This window comes from Herpailurus yagouaroundi, unplaced genomic scaffold, assembly GCF_014898765.1.
Source record: "Herpailurus yagouaroundi ecotype Mexico unplaced genomic scaffold, PumYag 28, whole genome shotgun sequence".
In the NCBI taxonomy this organism is placed as follows: Eukaryota; Metazoa; Chordata; class Mammalia; order Carnivora; family Felidae; genus Herpailurus; species Herpailurus yagouaroundi.
In genome coordinates, this window is record NW_024412376.1 from 75,968,745 (window position 1) to 75,993,607 (window position 24,863).

Consider the following 24,863-nt stretch of genomic DNA (forward strand, 5'->3'; position numbering starts at 1 on the left):
AGAGAGAGAGAGAGAGAGAGAGAGAGAGAGAGAGAGAGAGAGAGAGAAATATCCAAAGCAGACTCTAGGCTCCAAGCTGTCAGCACAGAGCCCAACACAGGGCTCGAACTCACAAACTGAGATCATGACCTGAGCCGAAGTCAGACACTCACCCAACTGAGCCACCCAGATGCCCCAAGTTTGATGATTTTAATATTATTGTCCATGTTGCTTATTTCATTTTAGTGCTGAATAATATTCCATTGTCTGGATATACCACAATTTATCCACTAACTTACCGAAGGGTATCTTGAATGCTTCTAAGATTTGGCAATTATAAATAAAGCTGCTATAAACATCCATGTGCACGTCGTTTCCCATATTTTCAGAATACTTGAACACAAGGAGGTTAGGTAATCTGTCTAAAGTCTGTTAATAAATGAGCAAAACAAGCAGTTAGGAGCCCCCGTTCTTTAAACTGCCTCACTGCATGGACAATACCATCATCGTGTGGGAAACAGGATGCGGAACTGCACCTGGCACAGGTTATCCTCTGCTGTGTCCACACCTGGGGGAAGTAGTGAGCTCTGTTTCCAGATGAAGTGCAAGGAAGGGGACCTTGGAAGATACAAACAGTACTTGTTAAAACCAGCTCTATGCTATTGGAACCCATGTAAAATAAAAAAGGCTTCACAGCACAAGTGACCTAACAAGAGAAGAAAATATTAAGTACTTCTATCACAAATATTAAGAAACTGCATTCATACAATGATGCCAAAGCCAATTTTTTAACTGTAAATAATGTACTTTTAAGCCAATATACTCTAATATTTCAACATGTCAACATGTTTGGTAACAGACAAGCAAATTTATCTAATATCTTCTATATGGGTTGTAGTCCTTCATTATTTGCTCTCAAAAGTTTTTCCTTGTTGAAATGAAAAAAGGAAAGAAGAGAACTGAGGAAAGGAAGAAAGGAATGAAAATACACACACACACACACACACACACATGAATATAATTTCAGGGATCCTGCTGAGTTCAGTTCAGACAATGAAGGAAAGACCTGCTTAAATGCCAAGTGCTCCCAAGGGATATAAACGTGGTCTTGCTGAGCTACTCAACTCAATATGTGGAAGTTATTGCTGGTTATTAGCCAAATGCTGTATGCATTACTTCTCTTTCTGTTCTGTTTCAAACATGTATAAACTACTCTTGGACAATCCAAATCAAAAAGAAAAATTTATTTTAACACTAATGATTCATGTGGTACCTGAGACTCAAGCGCTAGTGCCCGTTGTGTGCTACAACATGCAATTTTTGTTAGGCAGATTTAAAATGTAATCTAGAGACAAGTCAGAGCGGTTCATAAAAAATGAGATACTATGTATTAGTTTGATGGGGGCGGGGGGGGGGGGAAGGGAGTACAAAGAAGCAAAAAGAAATCACGAAAGCTCAAGAGCTCAGTGTGAGGTGCTAACCATGATGTACCACAGGGTCAAACTCTAACAAACCCTAGGACAAGCTTCAAAGCAAAACAATGATCTAACCGAGGAGCGTACTTGCCTGTGCCACACATTCCACAGTAAGAGGTGCATACAACAGGGTTTGAAATATCAAGTTTTATTCACTTCTATTCTTGTATTTTACTCATTTCCTTGTTCAATATTTCTTCTGCATTCTTATTCTTTTTTTAGTATCAAAAAATACTAGATTTTGCTCAGTATAACTTTCAGTACTGTTTTCAATGAGATCGTTTGCATGGGTAGTCGAATCCTCAGTCTATGTTGTTAACGGGCGATTTCTGTCCTTTTCACAATTGAGTTTAATCTGTTTACATTTATTGTTAGCTCAAATAATTATGGGTATCTGCCATCCTTTTTTGTGTTTTCTCTTTATCTTGATTTTCCTTTGCTTCCTTCTTGTATGCTAATAACTAATTTAAAAAAAAATACTCCTTTACTTTTCTCTATTGATTTGAAAGTATATGTTTTTTTCCCCTAACCCTTTAATGTTTGCCATTTACATTCTGTGACATTCTTACATGGTTAATGTGTAAAGTTAACTTCTCTACCCTGATGCTGAACAACAAGGATTTAGACTGTATCAATCATAATTATTATTAAAGTGGCAATTAGTTCTGTTTTATTTTTTAGAAACCCTACATTGTTGTGGGGTGCCCGGTTGGCTCAGTAGGTTGAGCGTCCAACTTTGGCTCAGGTCGTGATCTCACGGTTCATGGGTTTGAGCCCTGTGTTGGGGTCTATGCTGACAGCTCATAGCCTGGGGCCTGCTTCGGATTCTGTGTCTCCCTCTCTGTTCCTCATCCACTTGCACTCTGCCTCTCTCTCAAAAATAAACGTTTAAAAAATAAAAAATAAAAAGCAACCCTACATTGTTATTGTGACTATTGTTTTACATAGTGATTGTTTCTTAGATTCATCAGTATGTTTCCTATTTTGCTCTTCACTTCTTACATCCTGTTTTCTCACATGTTCAATTGTATTCTTCCACAAAAGAACTTTCAGTAACAACCTTTAGTCTCTCAGCCTCTATTTTGTCGAAATGATAGTTTACTGAACATAATGTTCCAGGTTGATTTTTATCTCTCCTCAAAACTTTGAAGATATTCTTTTGCTTTCTGGCTTCAATTAAAACATCTTCTGTAACTTTAAGATTTTCTGTGAGATTTTCTTTGGTCTTTCTGCATTTGGGTTCTGTAGTTTCACCATTGCATGTCAGGTACAGATGTAATTTTATTTTTCCTGCTTGGAACTCATGACGCTTCTTCAATCTATTTCTCCTGAAAAGGGCACTTTTGAAGGGGGAGAAGACTGGCCCAAGGTGGGGAGTCTGACTTCAAGGGCGGCTGGAGGTCAGTCATGCAGAGGGGCGGCCAGCATGGGGGTAAAGAGCCTAAGCATGGCGAGGAGGGTGTCCACATAAGGGGGATAAGTGTGGGGTGTTAGGACCTGAATGGAATGAAGAGGGGCATATGCAAGGAAGGTAGGCTCAGAACAAGGTGTTAGAGTCCAACTCAGGTGAGGAGGGCATTTACGTAAGGGAAACAGTGGTGGCAGAGCTGACAGACCGTCACGCTCAGGAAAACTGATCAAATATACCAAGATTTTTTTTTTAATTTTTTTTTAAAGTTTTTATTTATTTTTGAGACAGAGAGAGACAGAGCATGAACGGGGGAGGGGCAGAGAGAGAGGGAGACACAGAATCAGAAGCAGGCTCCAGGCTCTGAGCCATCAACCCAGAGCCTGACGCGGGGCTCAAACTCACGGACCGCGAGATCGTGACCTGGCTGAAGTCGGATGCTCAACTGACTGAGCCACCCAGGCACCCCTAAATATACCAAGATTAATGGAAAGCAGACCTATCCTACCAAAAAAGGTGCTATAATATGTAAAGAAGAAAACTAGAATGAATGCTGTAGCATTGGGATGAAACTGGAAGTACTGGTAGGAGCTCATGGTTTTTAATATGTAAAACTATAAATAAAACCAACAAAATAGAAAACATTTTAAAAGATTCAAATGTTTAACGTATATATGTTTATATAAGACATTTCGATTTCACGTATTTACACTTTTAAGTCACTTTTTTATGTTTGTTTGAGAGAGAGACAGAAAGGGAGTGGGAGAGAGGAAGAGAGAGAGAGGGAGATACAGAACCCGAAGCAGGCTCCAGGCTCTGACCTGTCAGCACAGAGCCCAACGCAGGGCTCATTCATGAACCACAAGATCATGACCTGAGCCAAAGTCAGATCCTTAACTGACTGAGGCACCCAAGTGCCCCTACAGTTTGTTTGTTTGTTTGTTTGTTTGTTTGTTTGTTTTAAATTAAATTTTTAAAAATATTCATTCATTTAAGAGAGAGGTTGATCAGGGGGAGGGCAGAGAGAGAGGGAGACACACAATCTGAAGTAGGCTCCAGGCTCTGAGATGTCAGCACAGAACCCAATGTGGGGCTCGAAGTCTTGAACCATGAGATCATGACCTGAGCCAAAGTTGGATCCTTAACCGACTGAGCCACCCAGGTGCCCCCTGTATTTTATTATTTTATTGTATTTTATTTCATTTTATTTTTTTATTATTTAACATATGAACACATATGAAACACATATGAAACATATGTGAAACATAGGAAACACACATGAAAAAGTTGTCGCATCTTGGAGGGAGTTCTCAATGGTCAAATCTAGAACACATTCGAGCATTCAAATAAATAATGATAGTAACAGATTATAACCCACTGAAGAAAAGAGGAAACTGTTAAGTCCATTCTGATATAATTAAAAATTAAGGTTTGATAAGGAACAAGATACTTACACACAGTTTTAATTTGCCTCCACACAAAAGCATTAATTCCAAAGGGGAAAACAGTAACTTCAAAGAAAAGAGGTCTCTCAGATACCACCACCTTAATTAAGTGATCAAAGTGAACATTATCAGTAATGGGGCCAAACTGAAATCATGCACTGAAGAGAGACCGCATGCAACACGTGTGCAATTCCTAACAAAGATACATAAAGTGAATCAAATCACAAGGAACATCAGTCAAATCCAAAGAGACATTCTACAAAATAACTGTAATCTTCAAAAGAGTCAAAGTCACTGCAAGTCAAAGAAAGAATGTTACAGTTCCAGACTAGAGGAGACATGACAAATTCAATTGTGATTCTGAACTTTTTGCAACCAACAACATTAACGGGAAAATTGGCAATATCTGAATGGGATCCACAAACTGGATGGTGGTAATGTATTAGTGTTAATTTTCTGATTTTGATGGTCATTTTGTGGTTAGAGAACGTCTTTGTATTTGAGGGGGAATGGCATCCTGTCAACAATTTGTTTCTGAACTTTCTTCCTACTGCATTTAGATTGTTTCAAAATAAAACAATGCTAAAAACAACAGGCTAAACAAACACTAAAATAACCATTTACAGAGAGAAGTAACCTATTAAGAAGGGGTCGTACATTAAATAAACTTTATTTTTTTACTGCATGCCAGTAAAAAAAACTATGGTTACTTAGGGAATTGAAAATTTTTTAAAAAGGAAAAAATACGAACAAAAAAATAAGCACAAGATCTCACATACCCTTTCAAGTTCTCATTTAGAAACCTTAAGAATACTGCATTCTCCTGACATGTTAGTGAAGTGGAAAAGAGAAACTATCATATTTATCCTATGACAGCCCTTTTTTAGAAGGACTTTATTAAAAGATCATGCTGAAAATCTTACAGAGACCCACCACACATGCAGAGTTGAACCACATCAAGAGTGATTCACCCAGGGGCACGTGGGTGGCTCAGTTGGTTAAGGGTCAGACTTCGTTGGGCTCAGGTCATGATCTCAGGATTCTTGAGTTCAAGCCCCGTATCAGGCTCTTTGCTGTCAGCATGGAGCCTGCTTTGGATCCTCCAACCCCCCTCTCTCTGCCCCTCCCCAGCTCATGCTCTGTCTCTCAAAAAAAATAAACTTAAAAAAAAAGAAAAAGAAAGAAAAAAAAGACTGACTCACCCAAACTCAGCTCTTCTTTCAATTTATATCCCACCTGTGACCCATTTTGAGACTACCAGCAGTTACTAACCCTGTTAGAGGGCTCATGTCTTCAGGACAGCATCAGTTAATTCGTAAAATAAAACTTACCTATCTAGTCAAATTTGAGTAATATTGTTTCTCTTGGATGTTAAAAAATGGTAACTTATTTTCCGTATTAAAATCTAGTAGAGGATGTATCAATAACCCCATGACTAGCCATTTAAGTAAATATAACACATCCAGGAGGAAAAAAACAACACATCAGGAGACTGAACAAAAAAGCTGGATTTTCTTTTAATTCACTGTTTTTATCCCTTTAAAGTAAGAACAGGAGTCTGTTGTGATCCAACCTTACATTCTAGCACTAAGAAAATGTCAAGTGTCGGGGCGCCTGGGTGGCGCAGTCGGTTAAGCGTCCGACTTCAGCCAGGTCACGATCTCGCGGTCCGTGAGTTCGAGCCCCGCGTCAGGCTCTGGGCTGATGGCTCAGAGCCTGGAGCCTGCTTCTGATTCTGTGTCTCCCTCTCTCTCTGCCCCTCCCCCGTTCATGCTCTGTCTCTCTCTGTCCCAAAAATAAAAATAAGCGTTGAAAAAAGAAATTTTTAAAAAAAATTTTAAAAATAAAAAAAATAAAAAAAATAAAAGAAAATGTCAAGTGTCAGGAAGTAGAAAGTACGGTGTAAACAGAAGTCTAGCCCAGCCGAGAATAACAAAGCAGCAGCAGGAGCATTACTTGAAAAAGGAAAGAACTGTTTGACGTGGGGTGAGGAAGAGACATGGATGTTTAATGGGCAACGGTAGGAACTAGCATAATGTGCATAATGAATACAAATCAGAGAGTAGCAGTTTAAATTTCTTAGCTGAAAGGCAACAGTGATACACTGATACGGAAAAATAAAAACAGAGTGCTTCTAAATATAAGCCTTTTTAGGAGGACCTTAATTATTCTGCTATAAAAGCACTCTGTGTGACACCAGTCCCAGTATGGGGCTTCCAGCAATAACATGGTACGACCGTGTGCCCTTCCCACATCCACAAGTGAGAACTCCGTTATTACTGCTCTTTTCAGGGACTGCTCAATTGTACTCCACAGATATCATCAGGTCATCGAATGGCCTTTAAAAGGATTTAAGACACAGCCTGGAAATTGGATAAGAAAAAGCAACAGATTCGATTCCTAACAACACGGGGCTGCTGGAAACTATCAAATTCCCCTTGAAAGGATGAAGTCTTATCACCATTAAAGACATTCAGACTGATGTGGCCCAAGGTCTGAAAACAGCCCCCAAATGCAGTCGTATCCTTTTGCAAATTCAATACACATATGTTCTATTTTCCCAAACTGAAGAGAATAGTTGGCTACATATGGTTTAATGTGTACATGTGTACATACTAGAATACACATACACACATTGATTTAGGTCCATGCATATGTTTATAGTCACAACTTTTATATATTGCAGAAGTACCTGAAGGTATCTGCGTGACATGTTCCGTACTTGAAAACAGATGGGCACCGTATAAATGGAACACATCTGGATTTCTTTAAGCAAGCCCATAATTCCAAGCTATTACACATGCTGTGGTGACAGACGTGGAAACAACTGCTCTTCTGAGTAACATAAGCTATGCAGAAGATCCCTTTTCACTGGAGATCTGGAAGCACAAAAAACTGATAAATGAAACTGCAGGGTATAATGCCTGAAAACATGAAGTCATTCAGTCAACAACTAATTCACCTCCCATGTGCCGAGTGACGGACTCTTCAAACTTCTGCTATCACCCTTCCCTGCTTTCTCACCTTTGGCAGTGCAAGGAATCTTTCTGTGTCCTCCTAAGACCAACACGTTTCCCAGAGCTCAGCTTCCAGCCTTTCCCACCACCCTAGAGACCTCCATGTTCTCAATATTTTCTTACTCAGCACTTTCCCATCAGCAGGTAAGCATGCTCAGGTCTCTGCTACCTTCTGATTGCCTTCTCTCAAAATCCACATCCTCACCCTTCTCAGCTAAGTGACTTGAGAGGGTTGGCCACATCTGTTATCTCTACTACCTGTAGCTTTCACTGATCTGTACCTACTGCACTTTAGCCTCTGCTCCACCAGTTGACTGAAACTACTCTCAGAAGGCCACTGACCTCCTTACCTCCAGATCGAATAACTTTTTAGCCACTGACTTCACAAAAGCAATCACCAGTTTTGATCGCTGTCTTTGAAAGACTCTCTTTCTTGGCTTCCATGATACCACATTCCCTTAGACCTTGTGATCACACCTTCCCGGTCTCCTTTAGAGACTTTTCTTGTCATCCTTTAAATGTTGGTGTCCAGAGTTCTACCATGAACCAACCTCTCTCATCTCACTCCATGAATTCTCTTTGGGCACTCTCACCTAGTAACACGGCTTCAACTACATTACTCTGCTGATGACTTAAAGTTGTACCTCCAACTCAGAGCTTCTCTTTGTGCATCTAATTTGCAAATACTATGTTGAAACCTGTTAGGAGATCTACACGATTCATTCAATCTCTCATTTCCTAGAAACTGCCTCTACTTCTGCTAGAGTGTATCAGTGGTGAGCTTCCCCAAACCATGTCTGCAATATGTGATTCTCCACTCCCCCGCCCAGGTCCCCTCATTGTAACCGACCAGACATCTGCTCCAAGTTGGGCCCATCAGGCTCCCATGCTAGGAATGTGACTGACTAAAGCTGTGTTCAAACTGGAATTCTTGTACGCTGCTGGCGAGAGTGGAAACTACCACTCTGACAACTGGCAGCATCTCCACATACACACATACCTAATGACCCAGCAATTCCATGCTTAGGTATAAAGTGAGAGAATTACATATGTGCCCAGTAGACAAATAAAAGTACATTCATGGAAGCACTCTTGATAAGAAGCAAAACCTGGCAACTATGCAAAACTTCACTGTCGGTGCAACAAATAAATCGAGGTATATTCATCAGATGGAATATTACAACAAGGCAACAACATGGGTCAGTCTCAGAAACACGTTAAGCAAAAGGTACAAAAGAGAGTATGCTAAGATTCCATTTCTATAAATTCCAACAACAAGCAAAAGGCATCTATGGCCCTGGAGGCAGGATGGTGGTTACACTTCCAGGTTTAGGCAGAGATTAAAAGAGCACAGGGGGCTTCTAGGGTCTGGTAATATTCTGTTTCTTGCTCATAGGTATGCTCACTTTGTGAAAAGTCATTAAACTTATGGACAACGCACGTCCTATATGAATATTCTTCTTCAAGATTCTCAGCTAAATCTGAACTGGACTCTTGAACTGAGATCTAAAATCTTTGTGAGAATTCCTTACAATAACAGGCTTACTGGGATACGAATAATACAGTGAGACTATGTACGACAGTGAAGAGAACAAAAGAAGTGTAACAGAGTCCCAGAGAAAAAAATAATTAAGAAGGAACACCTTATATGGCAGGTGCCTTTCAAACAAGAACATACTTAAGCCAACTATTTTTTCTTTTTTGCTCCTAATCTAAGCCAATTATTATCAAGAATTACCTCAAAGGAATAGAATCGAGCCTCTGAGGTATAGCCAGATGGTACTAACAAAGCTGTCTTCCTCGCTTTGATGCCTGTGTGTCTGAGATGACAGAGGGCTGAATACCACATGGGGCAGGACCACTGGCAACTCTACTCCAGGCCAGCAAGCCAACACATTAAGTACTCATAAATAAAGCTACTCCTCTGAAGGCATACTTAAGGACTCATGTCAAACAAGTGTCTTTCAAGAATTCCTTATAAAATATTATGTCCTGTTCTAATAAATGCAAAACAAAAGACTTTGAGGGAAAGCCAGAAGATGATTTAAGTTGTATTTTAACAGATACTTCTTCACTTCTATCATTTCCAAGGTTATAAATTTATAATTACAAATTTCATTTTGGACTCCTTCCTAAAATACAATGTATTCCTAGCTCACGTGGGCCCCTGTATCTCCTTTTAACCTCATACCTTTCTGCCTGCATTAGAGTCTCATAAGTCATTATTTTGGAGTATCAGCCTCAGGGCCTGACGTTCACTGAGTCACCACACCCTGACACCTACCAAGATAGTGCTGACACAGAAACTGGAAATGACAGAAATGACAGAAGACTCAAACAGGATAAAAAATACAAACCAACTAAAAAAAAAAAATCATCATGACTCATTCAACTCTGAAAACAACTATATGGCAGAACACATCTTATGGCAAAGTGCTCTTTTAGGCCCACTGGCATCTAATAGTTTTTTTTTAGGGAAAAAAAGAAAATAAAAAGGAAACAGACATTAAGATCTAATTAACATAGAAATGATTTTTTTTTTAAAGGTGGTTCACCGAAGCCATCATATGCAAACAAATGACAACTAACCCAACACATAATGGCAGTGTGAACATGACTCTAGGACCATAGCAGGAACCACACAGTAGGGACAGAAGGCTGTTTTTGCCCTCAAGAATCCAGCCCTCTCTGGCGGTGAAGAAAACATAACCTCAGAAGGAAAAAAGTATGTAATTGTCAATAAGGGGCATGGGGAAGATCACATGTGCTACAACACATGTGCTTAGAGGAGAAAAATAATTCACTGAATACACTGGCCACTGTGCTGAGCCTTGAAGAATGAAGAAGCACAGAGTAAGAAAAGCAGGGGAAGGGATTTGGGTAGAAGGTCAGCAGAGCCAAGAGAGAGGAAGCAGGTATTCACAAGGAGGGCATGAGAACAGGTAACTGATGGGGCTTGTCTGGGAAAAGATAAAGTTTTTAAGAAAATATAATTAAAAAAAATTTTTTAGGGGCGCCTGGGTGGCGCAGTCAGTTAAGCGTCCAACTTCAGCCAGGTCACGATCTCGCAGTCCGTGAGTTCGAGCCCCGCGTCGGGCTCTGGGCTGATGGCTCAGAGCCTGGAGCCTGTTTCCGATTCTGTGTCTCCCTCTCTCTCTGCCCCTCCCCCGTTCATGCTCTCTCTCTGTCCCAAAAATAAATAAACGTTGAAAAAAAAAATTAAAAAAAAAATTTTTTTATATTTATCTTTGAGAGAGACAGAGCATGAGCAGGGGAGAGGCAGAGAGAGGGAGACACAGCATCCGAAGCAGGCTCCAGGCTCTCAGCTGTCAGCAAAGAGCCCGACGCAGGGCTCGAACCCATGAGCCGTGAGATCATGACCTGAGCTGAAGTCGGACACTTAACCGACTGAACCCCCAAGAAAATATAATTTTTAATTTTAATCTGTCAGGTCAAAACAGTATAGTTTTTAAAAATGTTTATTTTTGAGACAGAGTGTGTGAGCAGGGAAGGAGCAGAGAGAGAGGAAGACAGAGGATCTGAAAGGGGCTCTGCATTGACATCGGAGAGCCCAATGTGGAGGTCGAACTCACAAACCACAAGATCATGACCTGAGTTGAAATTAAGAGTGGGACGCTTAACCAACTGAGCCACCCAGGTGCCCCCTCACAGGATAGTACTTTCTCAATTAATTTTTTTTAATGTTTATTTTTGAGAGAGAGAGAACTTTAATTTTTAAAAGGTGGATTTTTTTTAAAAATGAAGAACAATATACAACGGACACCATATGTGGCCCACAATCTGGCCCTTTACCAAAAAAGTGTGCTGACCTCCACTCTAAACAAATTCGAAAAATGGAAGGAGGTTCTGTGTTTCCATTTTAGTCTATGACTACTAGTGGTCTGTGATAACATTTATCTAGGCTGAGAAAAGGGTGGAGGACGCACGAGAGGCTTCCCTCCCCCACGCACTGAGATTCGGATCCCCTGGAAGAGGCCGTGGCGGCTGGCAGCTGCTGGGGGCTCAGAATCTTGCAGGAGAGCACCGGCCAGGGCCAGGCTGGAGAAGGGCTGCCGCTCGCTCCGGGTAGAAGCTGGGCTGGAGGCCAGCTCTCCCGGTGGGAGGAATGCAGCCTCAGGACACAGCTGGAGCTACCACAACAACAGCCAGGAGGCGGGCAGAAGGCCTGAAGAGTTGTTGCATGTGAGGACCACAGGGCCTGGCACCAAAGGGAGAAAGGAGAACCAGAACCGGGGAGTAAGTTACCCCTGCTGCCCTCACATTGCCTCACCGACCAGTCCTTCTCCCGAGAAAGGCTAACACTGCACCAGGTGGCAAAGAATGTTTCAAGGGGCCAACTCCAGTATCCCAAAGCAAAGGGTAGAGTGGGAGCAGAGACATAATGAATTAGTAATTTTCTCCTCTCCCATTTTGTCATGCATTTTTAAAGCGGGCATTGAGTCTCAAGTATATAATGAGACTCAGTATTTATCACTATATCTTGTAAACATGCCACAGGCACTCTATTTCATCCTATTATGGAACTTGTTCTCTGAAGCAAAAAGATATACAGTGAGTTGAAGGAGCCTCACATTCCTATCTCATTATCCAATGCTGGGGAAGAAAAGCCAAGAAAGCAAGGGTGACAGCTAAAAAACAAAGTCCTAAGTCCCAGAGCATAAGAGACTGGATAATGCTCACAAACCAGAAATATGGGGTGCGTGGGTGACTCGGTTGGTTGAGCGTTTGACTCTTGATTTCTGCTCAGGTCATGATCCCAGGGTCACGGGATCAAGTCCCATGTCTGGCTCTGTGCTATGCGTGAAGCCTGCTTAATAAGCTTCTCTCCCTCTGCCCCTCTGCCCTAATCGTGTGTGCGCACACACATGCTCATTCTCTCTCCCCTCTAAAATAAAATTTTCAATGTGTCATTCATCATCAAAACCCCAAAATCAAGCACCACACTGTGTGTAGTGTGGTGTTCGACCCTATACCAAATAGAACCACGTGGACTGGTGCGTGCCCGGTGAGTGAGCAGCAATCACAATCTTGCTTCCTCTGGAAGACTGCCCTCTGAGGCAAATTATCCCAGCTTGGGCCCATCTGTGATGCCACCGACCTCCACCCAGAGATGGGGATATTTGGGCAGAAAAGACGAAGAGGAGAGCACACTATTACATAAAGGATGAAAAGGAATGCGATATGCTCTGAAACCTGGGCAGTGGTGAAGCTCGGGAGGTCTTCCAATAAGCCTGTGTAAGGAGAGAGTCCAAAGAGGGCAGTTTATACAATGCAGGGGAAACGGGGGACAACGTATGAGGCTGAAAATTATGTGACTGAAAATAATCTTTCCAAAAATTTTTAGAGGATTCTTTCTAAATCTGATAGAAGACTAAGGCAGCCATGTTCCCCAATCAGATTTCTAGTAAATAGTCTGGACTGGAGAAAAAGTTCTAACTTAAGCCCTTGAAGGTTCTCCAGAGGACAGACTGAATTTTAATTTAAAGAGATCAAGAAGAAAACCAGGTCTCGGTTTCTCTGGGACCCCAACTAGGAAGGACTCACAAATAACTGCTCTTCAGCAACAAATCCCAAACGGCTGTTGAACGTGTTCCCCCCTCTGCTGGCTCTTTGCTGCTGCCCATGGCTGTCTCTGCCTTGAACCCCCTCCTCCTAGACTCTATCCTTAAAGTTTTACCAAGAAGCCAACCAAGGGTGCAGAAGTCAGAGCCAGAGAGCCTGAGTTCAAGTCCTGGTTCTCGCTGCAGGATCTTGGCCCAGGTTCTTAACCTTTCTGAACCTCACTTTCTTCTTCTTCTCCCCCAGTTTAGCAGGAGAGCAGAAATTCCTTTCTCTCTCCTGTGAGCCCCTCCAGACTCTTCCATGTCAGTGAACAGGGTCACCACCCACTCAGCTGCTCCAGGCAAAATCAGGAAATCCTTCCTTCCTCTCTCTCTTCACACACACAGTCCCTGAGCAAGTGCCATCAGCTCTACTTCCAAAGCAAACTTCAAGTTAATCAAATTGTTTCTATTTCCACTGTTGCCACTCTTCTCCAAGCCACCAACATCCCTCCCTGGGTACTTTCGCTAGCTACCTCCTAACTTCTTTCCTGGCTGCCACTCTTGCCTTCTCCAATCTGTTCTCCATACAACAACCTCAGTGATCTTCTAAAAGCACCAGTCAGATCCTGTTACTCCCTTGTTCAAACCCCAGTAGCCCACCATTGCACTTAGAATGAAATTTAAATTTCTCCCCTGTCCGGCCTCTGCCCACCTCTATTTCTCTTCTCTTTACTCTGTCCTCCCTAAGGCACACTGGCCTCCTCACTGTTTGGGAAATACATCCACTCCATTCCTCCTCAGGGACTTTGCACTTGCCACTTCCTCCACCTGGAATACCCTCCCAGCAAGTCTTTGTACCACCGACTCCTTATCATTCAGCTCTGACTCAGGGATGCCTCCTCAAGCAGGTCTTCCTCATCACCCCATTCAGTAGTGTTCCTGCCACCGGATTCCTTGTCCCTTCCCAGGTTTAACTTCTTCTTAGTCCTCAGTCTGCAATTAAATCAGCTGTGTGTTCACTTCCTCACTGGCCTCTCCCCACTAAAGCCTCAAGACAGCAGGGATCTTGACCCTTAGCCTTTGTCGTCAAGGTGTCATAGTTTGGGAGAATGTGTCCCCAACCCCAGCAAAAGCTATTCATTTCCTATATTATTTAAAGGATTCCATTTGAGAAGGCAAAGCCTAGACTCTTTAATTCCCCCGAATCATGCATATCATTTGGTACTCAAATAATCACGGAGCTGAATTTAATTCTTCCTCAATACCATTAGGCCTCGTTGATTATTCTAAATATTTCAATGAAAAATTAAACAACCTTTGTCATTTTTTTCTTCTTCTGGGCAACTGAAAAAACATTTTTTGTAGTTTCAAGTATTTATTTATTTTAAAGTTTATTTTGAGGGGCGCCTGGGTGGCGCAGTCGGTTAAGCGTCCGACTTCAGCCAGGTCACGATCTCGCGGTCCGTGAGTTCGAGCCCCGTGTCAGGCTCTGGGCTGATGGCTCGGAGCCTGGAGCCTGTTTCCGATTCTGTGTCTCCCTCTCTCTCTGCCCCTCCCCCATTCATGCTCTGTCTCTCTCTGTCCCAAAAATAAATAAACGTTGGAAAAAAAAATTTTTTTAAGTTTATTTTGAGAGCAAGGGCAAGGAGGGCAGGGGCAGAGATAGAAAGAGAAAGAGAAAGAGAAAGAGAAAAAGAGAAAGAGAGAGAGAGAGAGAGAGAGAGAGAGAAAAAGAGAGAGAGAGAGAGAGAGAGAAAGAGAGAGAGAATCCCAAGCAGGCTCCGTGCTGTTAGCACAGAGCCTGATGTGGAACTCGATCTCGTGAACTGTGAGATTATGACCTGAGCCAAAACCAAGAGTTGGACACTTAACCAACGGAGGCACCCAAGCGCCCCATCACGTTTTTATTTAAATTCCAGGTAGTTAACATACAGTGTTTGCTATTCCCTTCAAAATGCTTCCAGATATGGGCTAGTAAACATTGGTCATCTTCTACTGGTCTCACCAAATGATGAAATGTGATTTGAGGATAAACCCGGTATCGTTTGAGGAAACTTTTTAAAATCTCAACAAACTAGATTTAGAAATAATGATAATACTAGTTAGGAAATTAGAATTGAAAGCTGTGGTACATCTTGAGCTATGTTAATTTTATTAGAAATGTTTTTTAAAAGTCATTTCCCTGGCAAAAGTACATAATGGAATCATTCATTACTCTACCATATAAAATTAGCATTGTTTTTCACATTTTAAAAATTATTTTTAGGGGCGCCTGGGTGGCGCAGTCGGTTAAGCATCCGACTTCAGCCAGATCACGATCTCGCGGTCCGTGAGTTCGAGCCCCGCGTCAGGCTCTGGGCTGATGGCTCAGAGCCTGGAGCCTGTTTCCGATTCTGTGTCTCCCTCTCTCTCTGCCCCTCCCCCGTTCATGCTCTGTCTCTCTCTGTCCCAAAAATAAATAAAAAACGTTGAAAAAAAAATTTAAAAAAAAAATTATTTTTAGGGGCACCTGGGTGGCTCAGTCGGTTGAGCAGCCAACTTCGGCTCATGTCATGATCTCGCCATCCGTGAGTTCGAGCCCCGCATCAGGCTCTGTGCTGACAGCTCAGAGCCTGGAGCCTGTTTCAGATTCTGCATCTCCCTCTCTCTGACCCTCCCCCGTTTGTGCTCTGTCTCTGTCTCAAAAATAAACAAACGTTAAAAAAAATATTTTTAAATGTTTATTTATTTGGGGCACCTGGGTGGCTCAGTCAGTTGAGTGTCCGACTTCGGCTCAGGTCATGATCTCGCAGTTCATGAATTCAAGCCCCGCGTCAGGCTCTGTGCTGACAGCTCAGAGCCTGGAACCTGCTTCAGATTCAGTGTCTCCCTCTCTCTCTGCCCCTCCCCTACTTGCACACTTGCTCGCTATCTCTCTCTCAAAAATAAATAAACCTTTAAGAAAAAAATGTTTAATATTTACTTTGAGAAAGAAAAAGCACGTGCGAGCTAGCAGGGGTGGAACAGGGCGGGGCGGGGGTGGGGGGGGCAATCCCTAGGGGGCTCTGTGCTGACAGTGCTGCATGTCAGCTCTATTTCACAAACCATGAGCTCATGACCAGAGTCGAAATCAAGAGTTGGATGCTTAATTGACTGAACCACCCAGGAGGGCTATTATTGACTGATTGACAGAGAGAGAGACAGAGACAGAGACAGAGAGAGAGATGAGCATGAGTGAGAGTGGGGGAGGCGGAGAGGGAGAGAGAATCTTAAACAGGCTCCACACCTAGCACAATCTCATGACTCTGAGATAATGACCTGAGCTGAAGAGTCGGATGCTTAACCAACTGAGCCACCCAGGCGCCTTTGTTTTTCACATACTAATCTCCACAGTTTTTCCCTCTTTTCCCATCTTTATCCTCCAATCTTTAATATCTCCAAATAAAAAAATCTGTTTTGTGTAGAGGAAAAAAAAAAATCAGCCTGTTTTAACCAAAATATAATAAACATAGCAAATGCACCCTAACTTGTTTAATACAATATCACAAGTGTGAATGTTATCCAGGCGTCCTCAAAATAGAATTCTTGTTAGAAACACAAATAATTAACAGCAAATTCTTAACACTTCTGCCAGCTTCTATTTAACTTTATACTAAAACCCAGCTTTAACTTCCAATAACAGTAGACAACCACATCCACCCTTTTTTTACTTCAGCTGTTTCTTTGGAACCCAAACTTTAGCTTACAAAATGAAATTAGGCAAACCACTCAGACACCACATTGAGGCCATAACTAATAAATAGTTGAACTGGTAAGTATGCATTGTTTGGCAAATAATCTCACTTCTATGATTTCCTAAAGAAAATATCAGGTATTAAGATCAAGTTTACCTCATTAAAAAAAAACAAAACGAGGTGACCCATTTAATGACAGTAGCTACATATGGTATAAACATTTTCTCAGAAAAACTTCGTACCTGCCATACCTTCCTATTTCAGAGGTCTTTCATTTCTACTCAACATATCCTTCAACTATTTGGAGATTTTGATACATGGAGGAAAGGCTGGATTTCTGGAAGAGACCGCACTGAAGTAATAGCCTGAGCAACAATTCTGATTCTGAAACAAAACACATAAACTGACAAGACCCGTAACCACTTTGGGCCTCAATTTATTCATCTGAAAAGGATGGAATGGGCATAAAAATAGACACACAGACCAATGGAACAGAACAGAGTCCAGAAACAGACACACAGACCAATGGAACAGAACAGAGTCCAGAAAAAAAATCTACACATAGTTAATTTATGACAAAGGAGCCAAAAATATGCAACGGGGAAGGGATAGTCTCTACAATAAATGGTGCTGGGAAAACTGGACTGCATGCAAAAGAATGAAAGTGGACCACTATCTTACACCATACACAAAAATGAACTCAAAATGAAATAAAGAGGTGAATGTAGGAACTGAAACCACAGAACTTATAGAAAAAACACAGGGTTAGGTAAGCTCCCTGACATAGGTCTTGGCGATGACTTTTTGAATCTGACACCAAAAGCAAAAGCAACACAAAAATAAGCAAGTGGGACTACAACAGACTAAAGCTTCTGCACAAAGGAAACCATCAGCAAAATGAAAAGGCAACCTACTGAATGGGAGAAAATACTTGCAAGTTTTAAGGACTTTTAAAATGGGTCAAAGTTGGATTCTACTGCCTTCTGCGAAATGAACTTTAACATAGGAAAGGTACACAACAATACAAATACACTATATTACTTTACCTGTAATATTAAGAGCTGAGAAAGGAGCTACCGATTGAAAATCTAGATAGCAGCACTTCCCTTGTATTTCATGATTTAATTTTCAAGTAAACCTCAGGAGGTAGGTGTTTTTCTTCCTCTCTAATGAGACTCCAAGTATTAAGTAACTTGCAGGGCCCAAGTCAGGGGGCCTAGTTCACATTCAGGTCAATCAGATTTCAAAGTCACTAGGCTGCAGTGCCTTTAATATCATTTTTCTTTTTTAAAAAATGCCAGCTTTCAAAAGACCTTCCATAAGTGAGTATTCAGAATTCTAATTACTTACCTGTGTAGTTACTGATATATCACTTACATACAAGAGCCATGCTTTCTCAGTATTTTTTTTTTAATGCTTATTTATTTTTGAGAGAGAGAGAGTGAGAGCAGGGGAGAGACAGAAGAGAGACACAGAATCTGAAGCAGGCTCCAGGCTCTGAGCTGTCTGTACAGAGCCTGACACAGGGCTCGAACTCACAAACCGTGAGATCGTGACCTGAGCCAAAGTCGGACGCTTAACCAACTGAGCCACCCAGGCGCCCCTCAGTATTAAATTTTTAAATATTAAATTTACAAAATATCAGGGCACCTGGGTGGCTCAGTCAATTAAGTGTCTGACTCTTGATTTCGGCTCAGGTCCGGATCTCAGAGTCATGGGATTGAGCCCCAAGCCAGGCTATGTGCTGACAGCACTGATGCTGTTTGGGATTCTCTCTCTCTGCCCCTCCACTGCTTGCACACGCGCACACACACACACACACACACACACACACACACAAATTCTCTCAAGATAAACAGTGCTAACAGTCCAGTCTTGGCACAGTCTCAGACACCAAAATTTCAATTGGAGTGTTACCTCAGAATGTAGGATATTGGCCAACAGGAACCCTAATCTAGGAACACTCACTTTTAACTGAAACAACAGCAGCAATGGGTTAAAACTCAATCCCTTCTGAGCTTTCATACTGAGGACTAATGCACTCTGGAAAGATCATGAAGGAAAAGACTAGGGCAGATACCCTAAATGAAGACTGTTCTGACTATGCCCAATGGAAATATCACGTTCCATTCAGAATAAGGAGGTGCCTTATCTCACCCTGTGTTCTTTCTCCCAAAACCAGTTATTGAACACTTCTTCTCATTTGCTATATAATGTACCAGACCCTGGAGATATACAGGTAAGATATAATACATATTCTGTGTGACAAAGGAGTAAACAGACAATTGTAATACTGTGGGACAAGGTCTAGATGGATTAAGTTTTAGTGTACTATGTGCACAGAAGCATACATATGATTTAATCTTGAAATGACTGGAACACATTTTAACAAAATTAAATAACCGATTTTCAAATGCCTCAGATGATCCTCAACTTTAAATCATACTGACATTTCTATTAAAAATAAACATCCTTAAAGTTACACAATTGCTTTTTGAAATCAAATTCCTTTAAGATCTTTCCTAGTAGGTTTTAACCTTTTAGTTTCCATTCGTTCAAAACTTTTTGCCAATAATTTGGTTATTTGACATATTTCATCCCAAATTTCAGAAACATTAGCTTTTATATTCCTTATTAGGTTTTGTTGTTTAAAATAAACATGTATTATTACATGTTACCAGTGGATGCAAAAAAGGGAGGACTTCTGTCTCCCAATTCTTTAAGTTTTTTATAATAAGCACCTATTCCTTTTGTAATTGAGAAACATTTCTTATTAGGAATGCCATAAAATCTACGTGTTATTTCATGTTCATGTTTTCTAAGGATCAACTGCAGAGGCGCAAGTTCACTAAAGTTCTTTCATTGTGATTTAGTTATTGGTGGAGAACAACTCTAGTAGTGACATTATAATTTTGTGACTTGTCATGAAGCAGAAACAAGTATAAAATGATTTTGCTCTATTTTATGTACTCTGTCCCTTAGATTATCGTACTAATGTAAAATCTTGAGAAATAAAATTTGTTTTATTTCTTCTGTGTACAGTTACTTCAGAGCATTATGCTCCTTTCTCTTGAGGTATTAAAATTCAACACTGCTAACTGAAATACATGTGCTTTCTCTTCGAAGCATTTTAAAGTGCTCCAGAACATTCATTTCATCTATCTTGCAACACTTCTGCATGATACAGTAGAAACAACTAAAGAAACCAACATCTTTTCTCAGATCTGTAGGATACAAATGGAGAATGAGTTCGTGTCCTCTCTGTACTGCCCAAATCCTAAGAGGTACCTTTGACTGTGTAATTTAGTACACAGGTGTGGAATCAAATACACTCCTTCTAGTGTCTTAATCTTTCCTCTTCATCCCATTCTTCTTTTCTAGCCAATCCAGTCTATTAATAGTTATGGAAAAACAAAAAAATTCAACCAAACTAGTCGTATTTTCCATGGTTTACAGCTAGAAGAATGCAGAGGCTCTAGCCCCTTGGGCAAGTTTCTCAGTCTGAGTTCCAGCTGCATCAGGTGTAAAGTTGGGAATCAAGTTGCCTCTTTACCATTTGGAGTTGCTTGAAGGCACAGAGGAAGAGATCTTTTGAATTATCAAGCATCACAAAGACAAATGTGTTACTAATATAATAAATTCTTTACTCTTAATTCGAGATCTTTATAGCAGTAACAAACATACAATTTATTTCCATCAAGTCATTTGCATAATTAGTTATGATGCAAATTGAATGTTAATTTTTGCATGTGTGAGATTACAACACCTAGCATTTGGGAGACTCAGCAGACATTCCTTTCCTCATTACATTGTCTTGTTATATCTAGCAAGTTCCTTGGAGTTCTTCATAAATAGCTTTTTAGGGCATTTGTACAATAAATTATAGTGGTGTAGAGAACCAACTAAAATCCCTCTATAACTTTTAGTAAAATGGCTAGAAAAGGAAGATAAGTCTGAAGAAATGACTTGCCATAATTAGGACTGCCCAGTGATGAACTGCTTCCCGCCCACAATGTGCAACTACGGAAGAACTCAGTAGGAGATATGGTCAGGCCTCACTCCTGACTTGTTACTGAGGCTCATGAGCGTCTGCTGTGGGATTCCAGAATTTAAATCTACACTGATGTTACTCTGGCACTGCATTGTCTGTGCACAAAAAGTAAAGGAATCAAAACACTTGGTAGCTGACTATGAATCCACCCAAGAGTGCCTCTGTAACACTGTCCTCAGGAACATCATGTCAATCCCTAGAGGCCTTGGAAACTAACTGATGAGAAAGGAACCAGTATGAAGCATTTAAAAGCAGAGCTGAGTTAGGCAGGCAGGAATGGGCATCCAAACTGTTACTCAATAGCGAGGTGATCTAGGTACTTCAGGTGTCCTCATCTATACAATGGGGAAAACAGTACCTACCTCACAGAGTTGACATAAGCATTAAAGACAAGCAGGTGTGTGAAGTACCCTAGCACTCAGTCCATCAACATCACTATTACTCTAATTATTATTATTGTAAGTTCTCGGGCAGAAGCAACACGATCTCAAAACAGAATTACAGACCAACTCCACTAATGACCTAAAAGCTTTGTTAATTTCAAGAGGAACAACACAACACAGAAAGAGATTCAAAATTCAGTAATGGACTTTGAACCAACTGGGATTCCTGGTAGTTTGTGTCAAGTTAACAATAAGCATCTTAGAGGATGCAGTGTTCTTTGTTGCATGTAAGTCAGCCATGAGCAAGAAAGAGCCTATGAAAAAAGACCACTACTTTAAGTACAACTTAAACAATGCAACTATTTAAAATATTAATGGTATTTATAAGCAAAAATTACACTACTAGTCACATATTATATTTTCCCTACAGATCCTACTTAACTTTGGGCCAGTGGTTGTAGATCTTTGCTCATCATAATCTGTTAACATGGCTTGCCATTTAATTTGGTAAAAGTGCAACATGAGAATTTAATAGGAAACATAGTAATCCAAAAAAGCCCACTATTATAGGAGTTTTAGTTTGGATTTCTCCCAAAATAGAGCCTAAGACAAAGATTTGGGTGCAGTTATTTATGTGGAAGGTGACCCTCTGAAGTGGGAGTCAGAGAACAGGAGGTGTGAGACAGGAAAGGAAGAAAAGCTAATCTAAAGAGCATTACTGAGGTCACCACTACAGACAACAGGGGACAGATTCTGCCAGTAGTCAGAGAAGCATTTAGATTATTTCCCAGAATTGTCTATCTGAAGAACAGGAGTCAGGAGTGTTTATTCAGCCTGAGGGTTGTCCCCCAGGGGGAGAACGGAAGGAACATTAACACCAATGCCCTCCCAGGCTGCACTTGGTGCACAGGCTCAGCAAACTTCCTAGTTCCTTTGCTGCTATGAATGTACTGGGGCAGATGCAGAAAAACTGGGTGTACGTGACTTTGAGGAACATCAGCAATGGAAGGAAGGGGTGGCTGAATTTGAAAAAAAAAAAAAAAAAAAGATCCATTACAGCTACTACTGAAACAGCTACTACTATTCAAACAAATTGAATGTGTGCAAGGTCCAGAGGCATCGCTACACGGAACATTAACAAGAAGTTACATGTGAAAATAAGACTTCCCAGGTTTTTCTAAGGAATAATGAATGGGAAGTTACCCTTATCAAGACCTTCCCCAAACAGTTTAACTGCATCTTTATCTAAAGTAGGTATAGGGGCGCCTGAGTGGCTCACTCGGTTAAGCGTCTGACTTTGGCTCAGCTCATGATCTTGCGGTTCTTTAGTTTGAGCCCCACATCAGGCTCTCTGCTGTCAGCTCAGAGCCCACTTCAGATCCTCTGCCTCTTTCTCTCTCTCTCTCTCTGCCCCTTCCGCACATGTGCATGCCCTCTCCCTCTCTCAAAAATAAACATCAAAAAAAATAAAGTAGGTATAAAAATAAAAAGTAGGAAAATGAAACATTTGCATATTCTTTATTGTGGGCTTAATAAATATCGAATTAGATTTTCTCTCTACAAAGAGATTAACATTTAAAAAAAGGAAACCCAACTGTCCAATAGAAGGGTTATATAAATTATGAATCTGTAACATACATTACACACCCATTAAAATTGTTTTCAAGAGGGGCGCCTGGGTGGCGCAGTCGGTTAAGCGTCCGACTTCAGCCAGGTCACGATCTCGCGGTCCGTGAGTTCGAGCCCCGCGTCGGGCTCTGGGCTGATGGCTCAGAGCCTGGAGCCTGTTTCCGATTCTGTGTCTCCCTCTCTCTCTGCCCCTCCCCCGTTCATGCTCTGTCTCTCTCTGTCCCAAAAATAAATAAACGTTGAAAAAAAAAATTTAAAAAAAATTGTTTTCAAGAAAATATCGACACAAAAAAAGACTCCTGATAATGGTAACTTGGAAATAAATTAGAGCCAAATGATATATAGTGTTACTGCCATTGTATGAAAGCATAAACAAATGGTCTTCAAATTTCTTACATTTCAAAACCAGCACTTTCATAACTATACATTCTCACTTCTAAATTTCCTTTACATCACATTTGGACTCCAATGCATCAGCTAACCAACTGTGTTTTGCTGCCCTTCAACCTGGGTCCCCAGTACATGCTGAAATGTGTGGGGAGCCTTTTCTGGTTGCCATATTGATCGGTGGGTGCTACAAACGTACAGTACACAAAGCCAGAGATGCTAAACAGGCTGCAATCAACAGAACAACAGAAAATGCTACCAAAATGCTAACAGTGAAAGTGATAAACTAAAGAAAACACTTAAAATGATCCAATACCAGACAACAGCTCAGTTTTGCAAGCATTTGTGCCAGAAAGCTGAAGCAAAATTGGACTATTAACCTGCCTGTATTATTACTATTGTATAAAATTCGTGGAGATGGGTAAATCAAAGTGCTTATATGTTACAAAGCAGAGAGATTACAATATGGTTGGAACAGAGGAGGAGATTAACAGAGGTGCACGGAGGGAGAATTTTTTTTCAAGTTTGAGCGAGAGTATTTGTGTGCATGGGGGAGAGGTAGAGAAAGAGGGAGAGAGTGTCCCAAGCAGGCTCTGCTTTCAGCACAGAGCCCAGCACGAAGCTTGATACCATGAACCATGAGATCTTGGTCTGAGCTGAAACCAAGAGTCAGTTGCTTAATCAACTAAACCACCCAGGCACCCCTGAAATTAAAAAAAATTTTTTTTCAATGTTTATTTATTTTTGAGAAACAGAGCATGAGTGGGGGATGGGGCAGATTGAGAGAGAGAGAGAGAGAGAGAGAGAGAGAGAGAGAGAGAGAATCCGAAGCAGGCTCCAGGCTCTGAGCTGTAAGCACAGAACCCATTATGGGGGCTGGAACTCATGAACCATGAGATTATGACCTGAGCCAAAGTCAGACACTTAACTGACTGAGCCACCCAGGTGCCCTGCCCCTAAGTTTTGTATATCTAGGCTTTCTCCAATTGAATACACACACACACACACACACACACACACACACACACACACACACACACACAGTTAGCTACAAATCAAAATAACAAAATTAAAGCCCATGTTCCAAACACCGGAAATTCATAATCACAAATTATGCCTAAAAGATGCAGTACCATTTGCAATTTAATAACATGTTCTTCCTTTTGTGGAAAAGGACAAAAACACAAAGTATATTGTACATTTTTTGTATTTTTGACTTTGGGATATTTTAAAGAACCTATTATGTCAGAACATGATTGTGCAAAGAAAAGACTGGAAGGAAAGATATTAAAATACCAGCATGGTTATTTCTTAGTGGAAAAATTATTTTCTTTACTGAAATTTTAGTGGTTTAATGAAAGACAGAAGTCTAAACGCCTCAAGAAAAGCCAAAGTTGGCAAAACAGGCTAGGTCACACATGTTTAAAGGGTCAAGTTCAAATGAAAGCAAAATAAAGCTGGGCTGGGTGAAAGGGAGGAGGACAAAATTTAGAACATTGTTATTTCCTCAAGGCCTGCTTATTCTGTTGGGTAAAAAGTGGTGCAGGCAGTGGACAATGCAGCCCCATCATGTATATTCTACTAGGGGTAAGGTACTACAAAAATTTCATATCCTGCAACTTTACTGAATTCATTTACTAGTTCTAACAGTATCTTTGATGGAGTCTTTATAGTTTTCTGTATTTAACACCATGTCATCTGCAAACAATGACAAACTTCCTTTGTGAGTTGGATGCCTTGTATTTTTTTTTCTTGCCTAACTGCTCCACCTAGGACTTCCAATCTTATGTTGAATGAAAATGGCAAGAGTGG

The 24,863-nt window shown here is 40.9% G+C and overlaps 1 protein-coding gene across 6 annotated transcripts in view; it reads right to left on the reverse strand.

Moving 5' to 3' along the window:
• Positions 1-24,863, reverse strand: part of MCUB (mitochondrial calcium uniporter dominant negative subunit beta) — a 109,247-nt gene that overhangs the window by 48,106 nt on the left and 36,278 nt on the right. For 2 of the 6 annotated variants that reach the window (XM_040476408.1, XM_040476373.1), the window contains exons 2-3: positions 7,000-7,186; positions 516-597 (exon numbers count right to left, since the gene is read on the reverse strand). The exons of 2 other annotated variants lie outside the window; for them this stretch is intronic. In XM_040476408.1, coding sequence (XP_040332342.1) covers positions 516-597; positions 7,000-7,109 — 192 coding nt within the window. In that variant the 5' untranslated portion in view covers positions 7,110-7,186. Of the gene's footprint in view, positions 1-515; positions 598-4,316; positions 4,501-6,999; positions 7,187-24,863 lie in introns of those variants that run through there. 2 more of the 6 variants (XM_040476404.1, XM_040476394.1) reach the window with 2 other exon arrangements.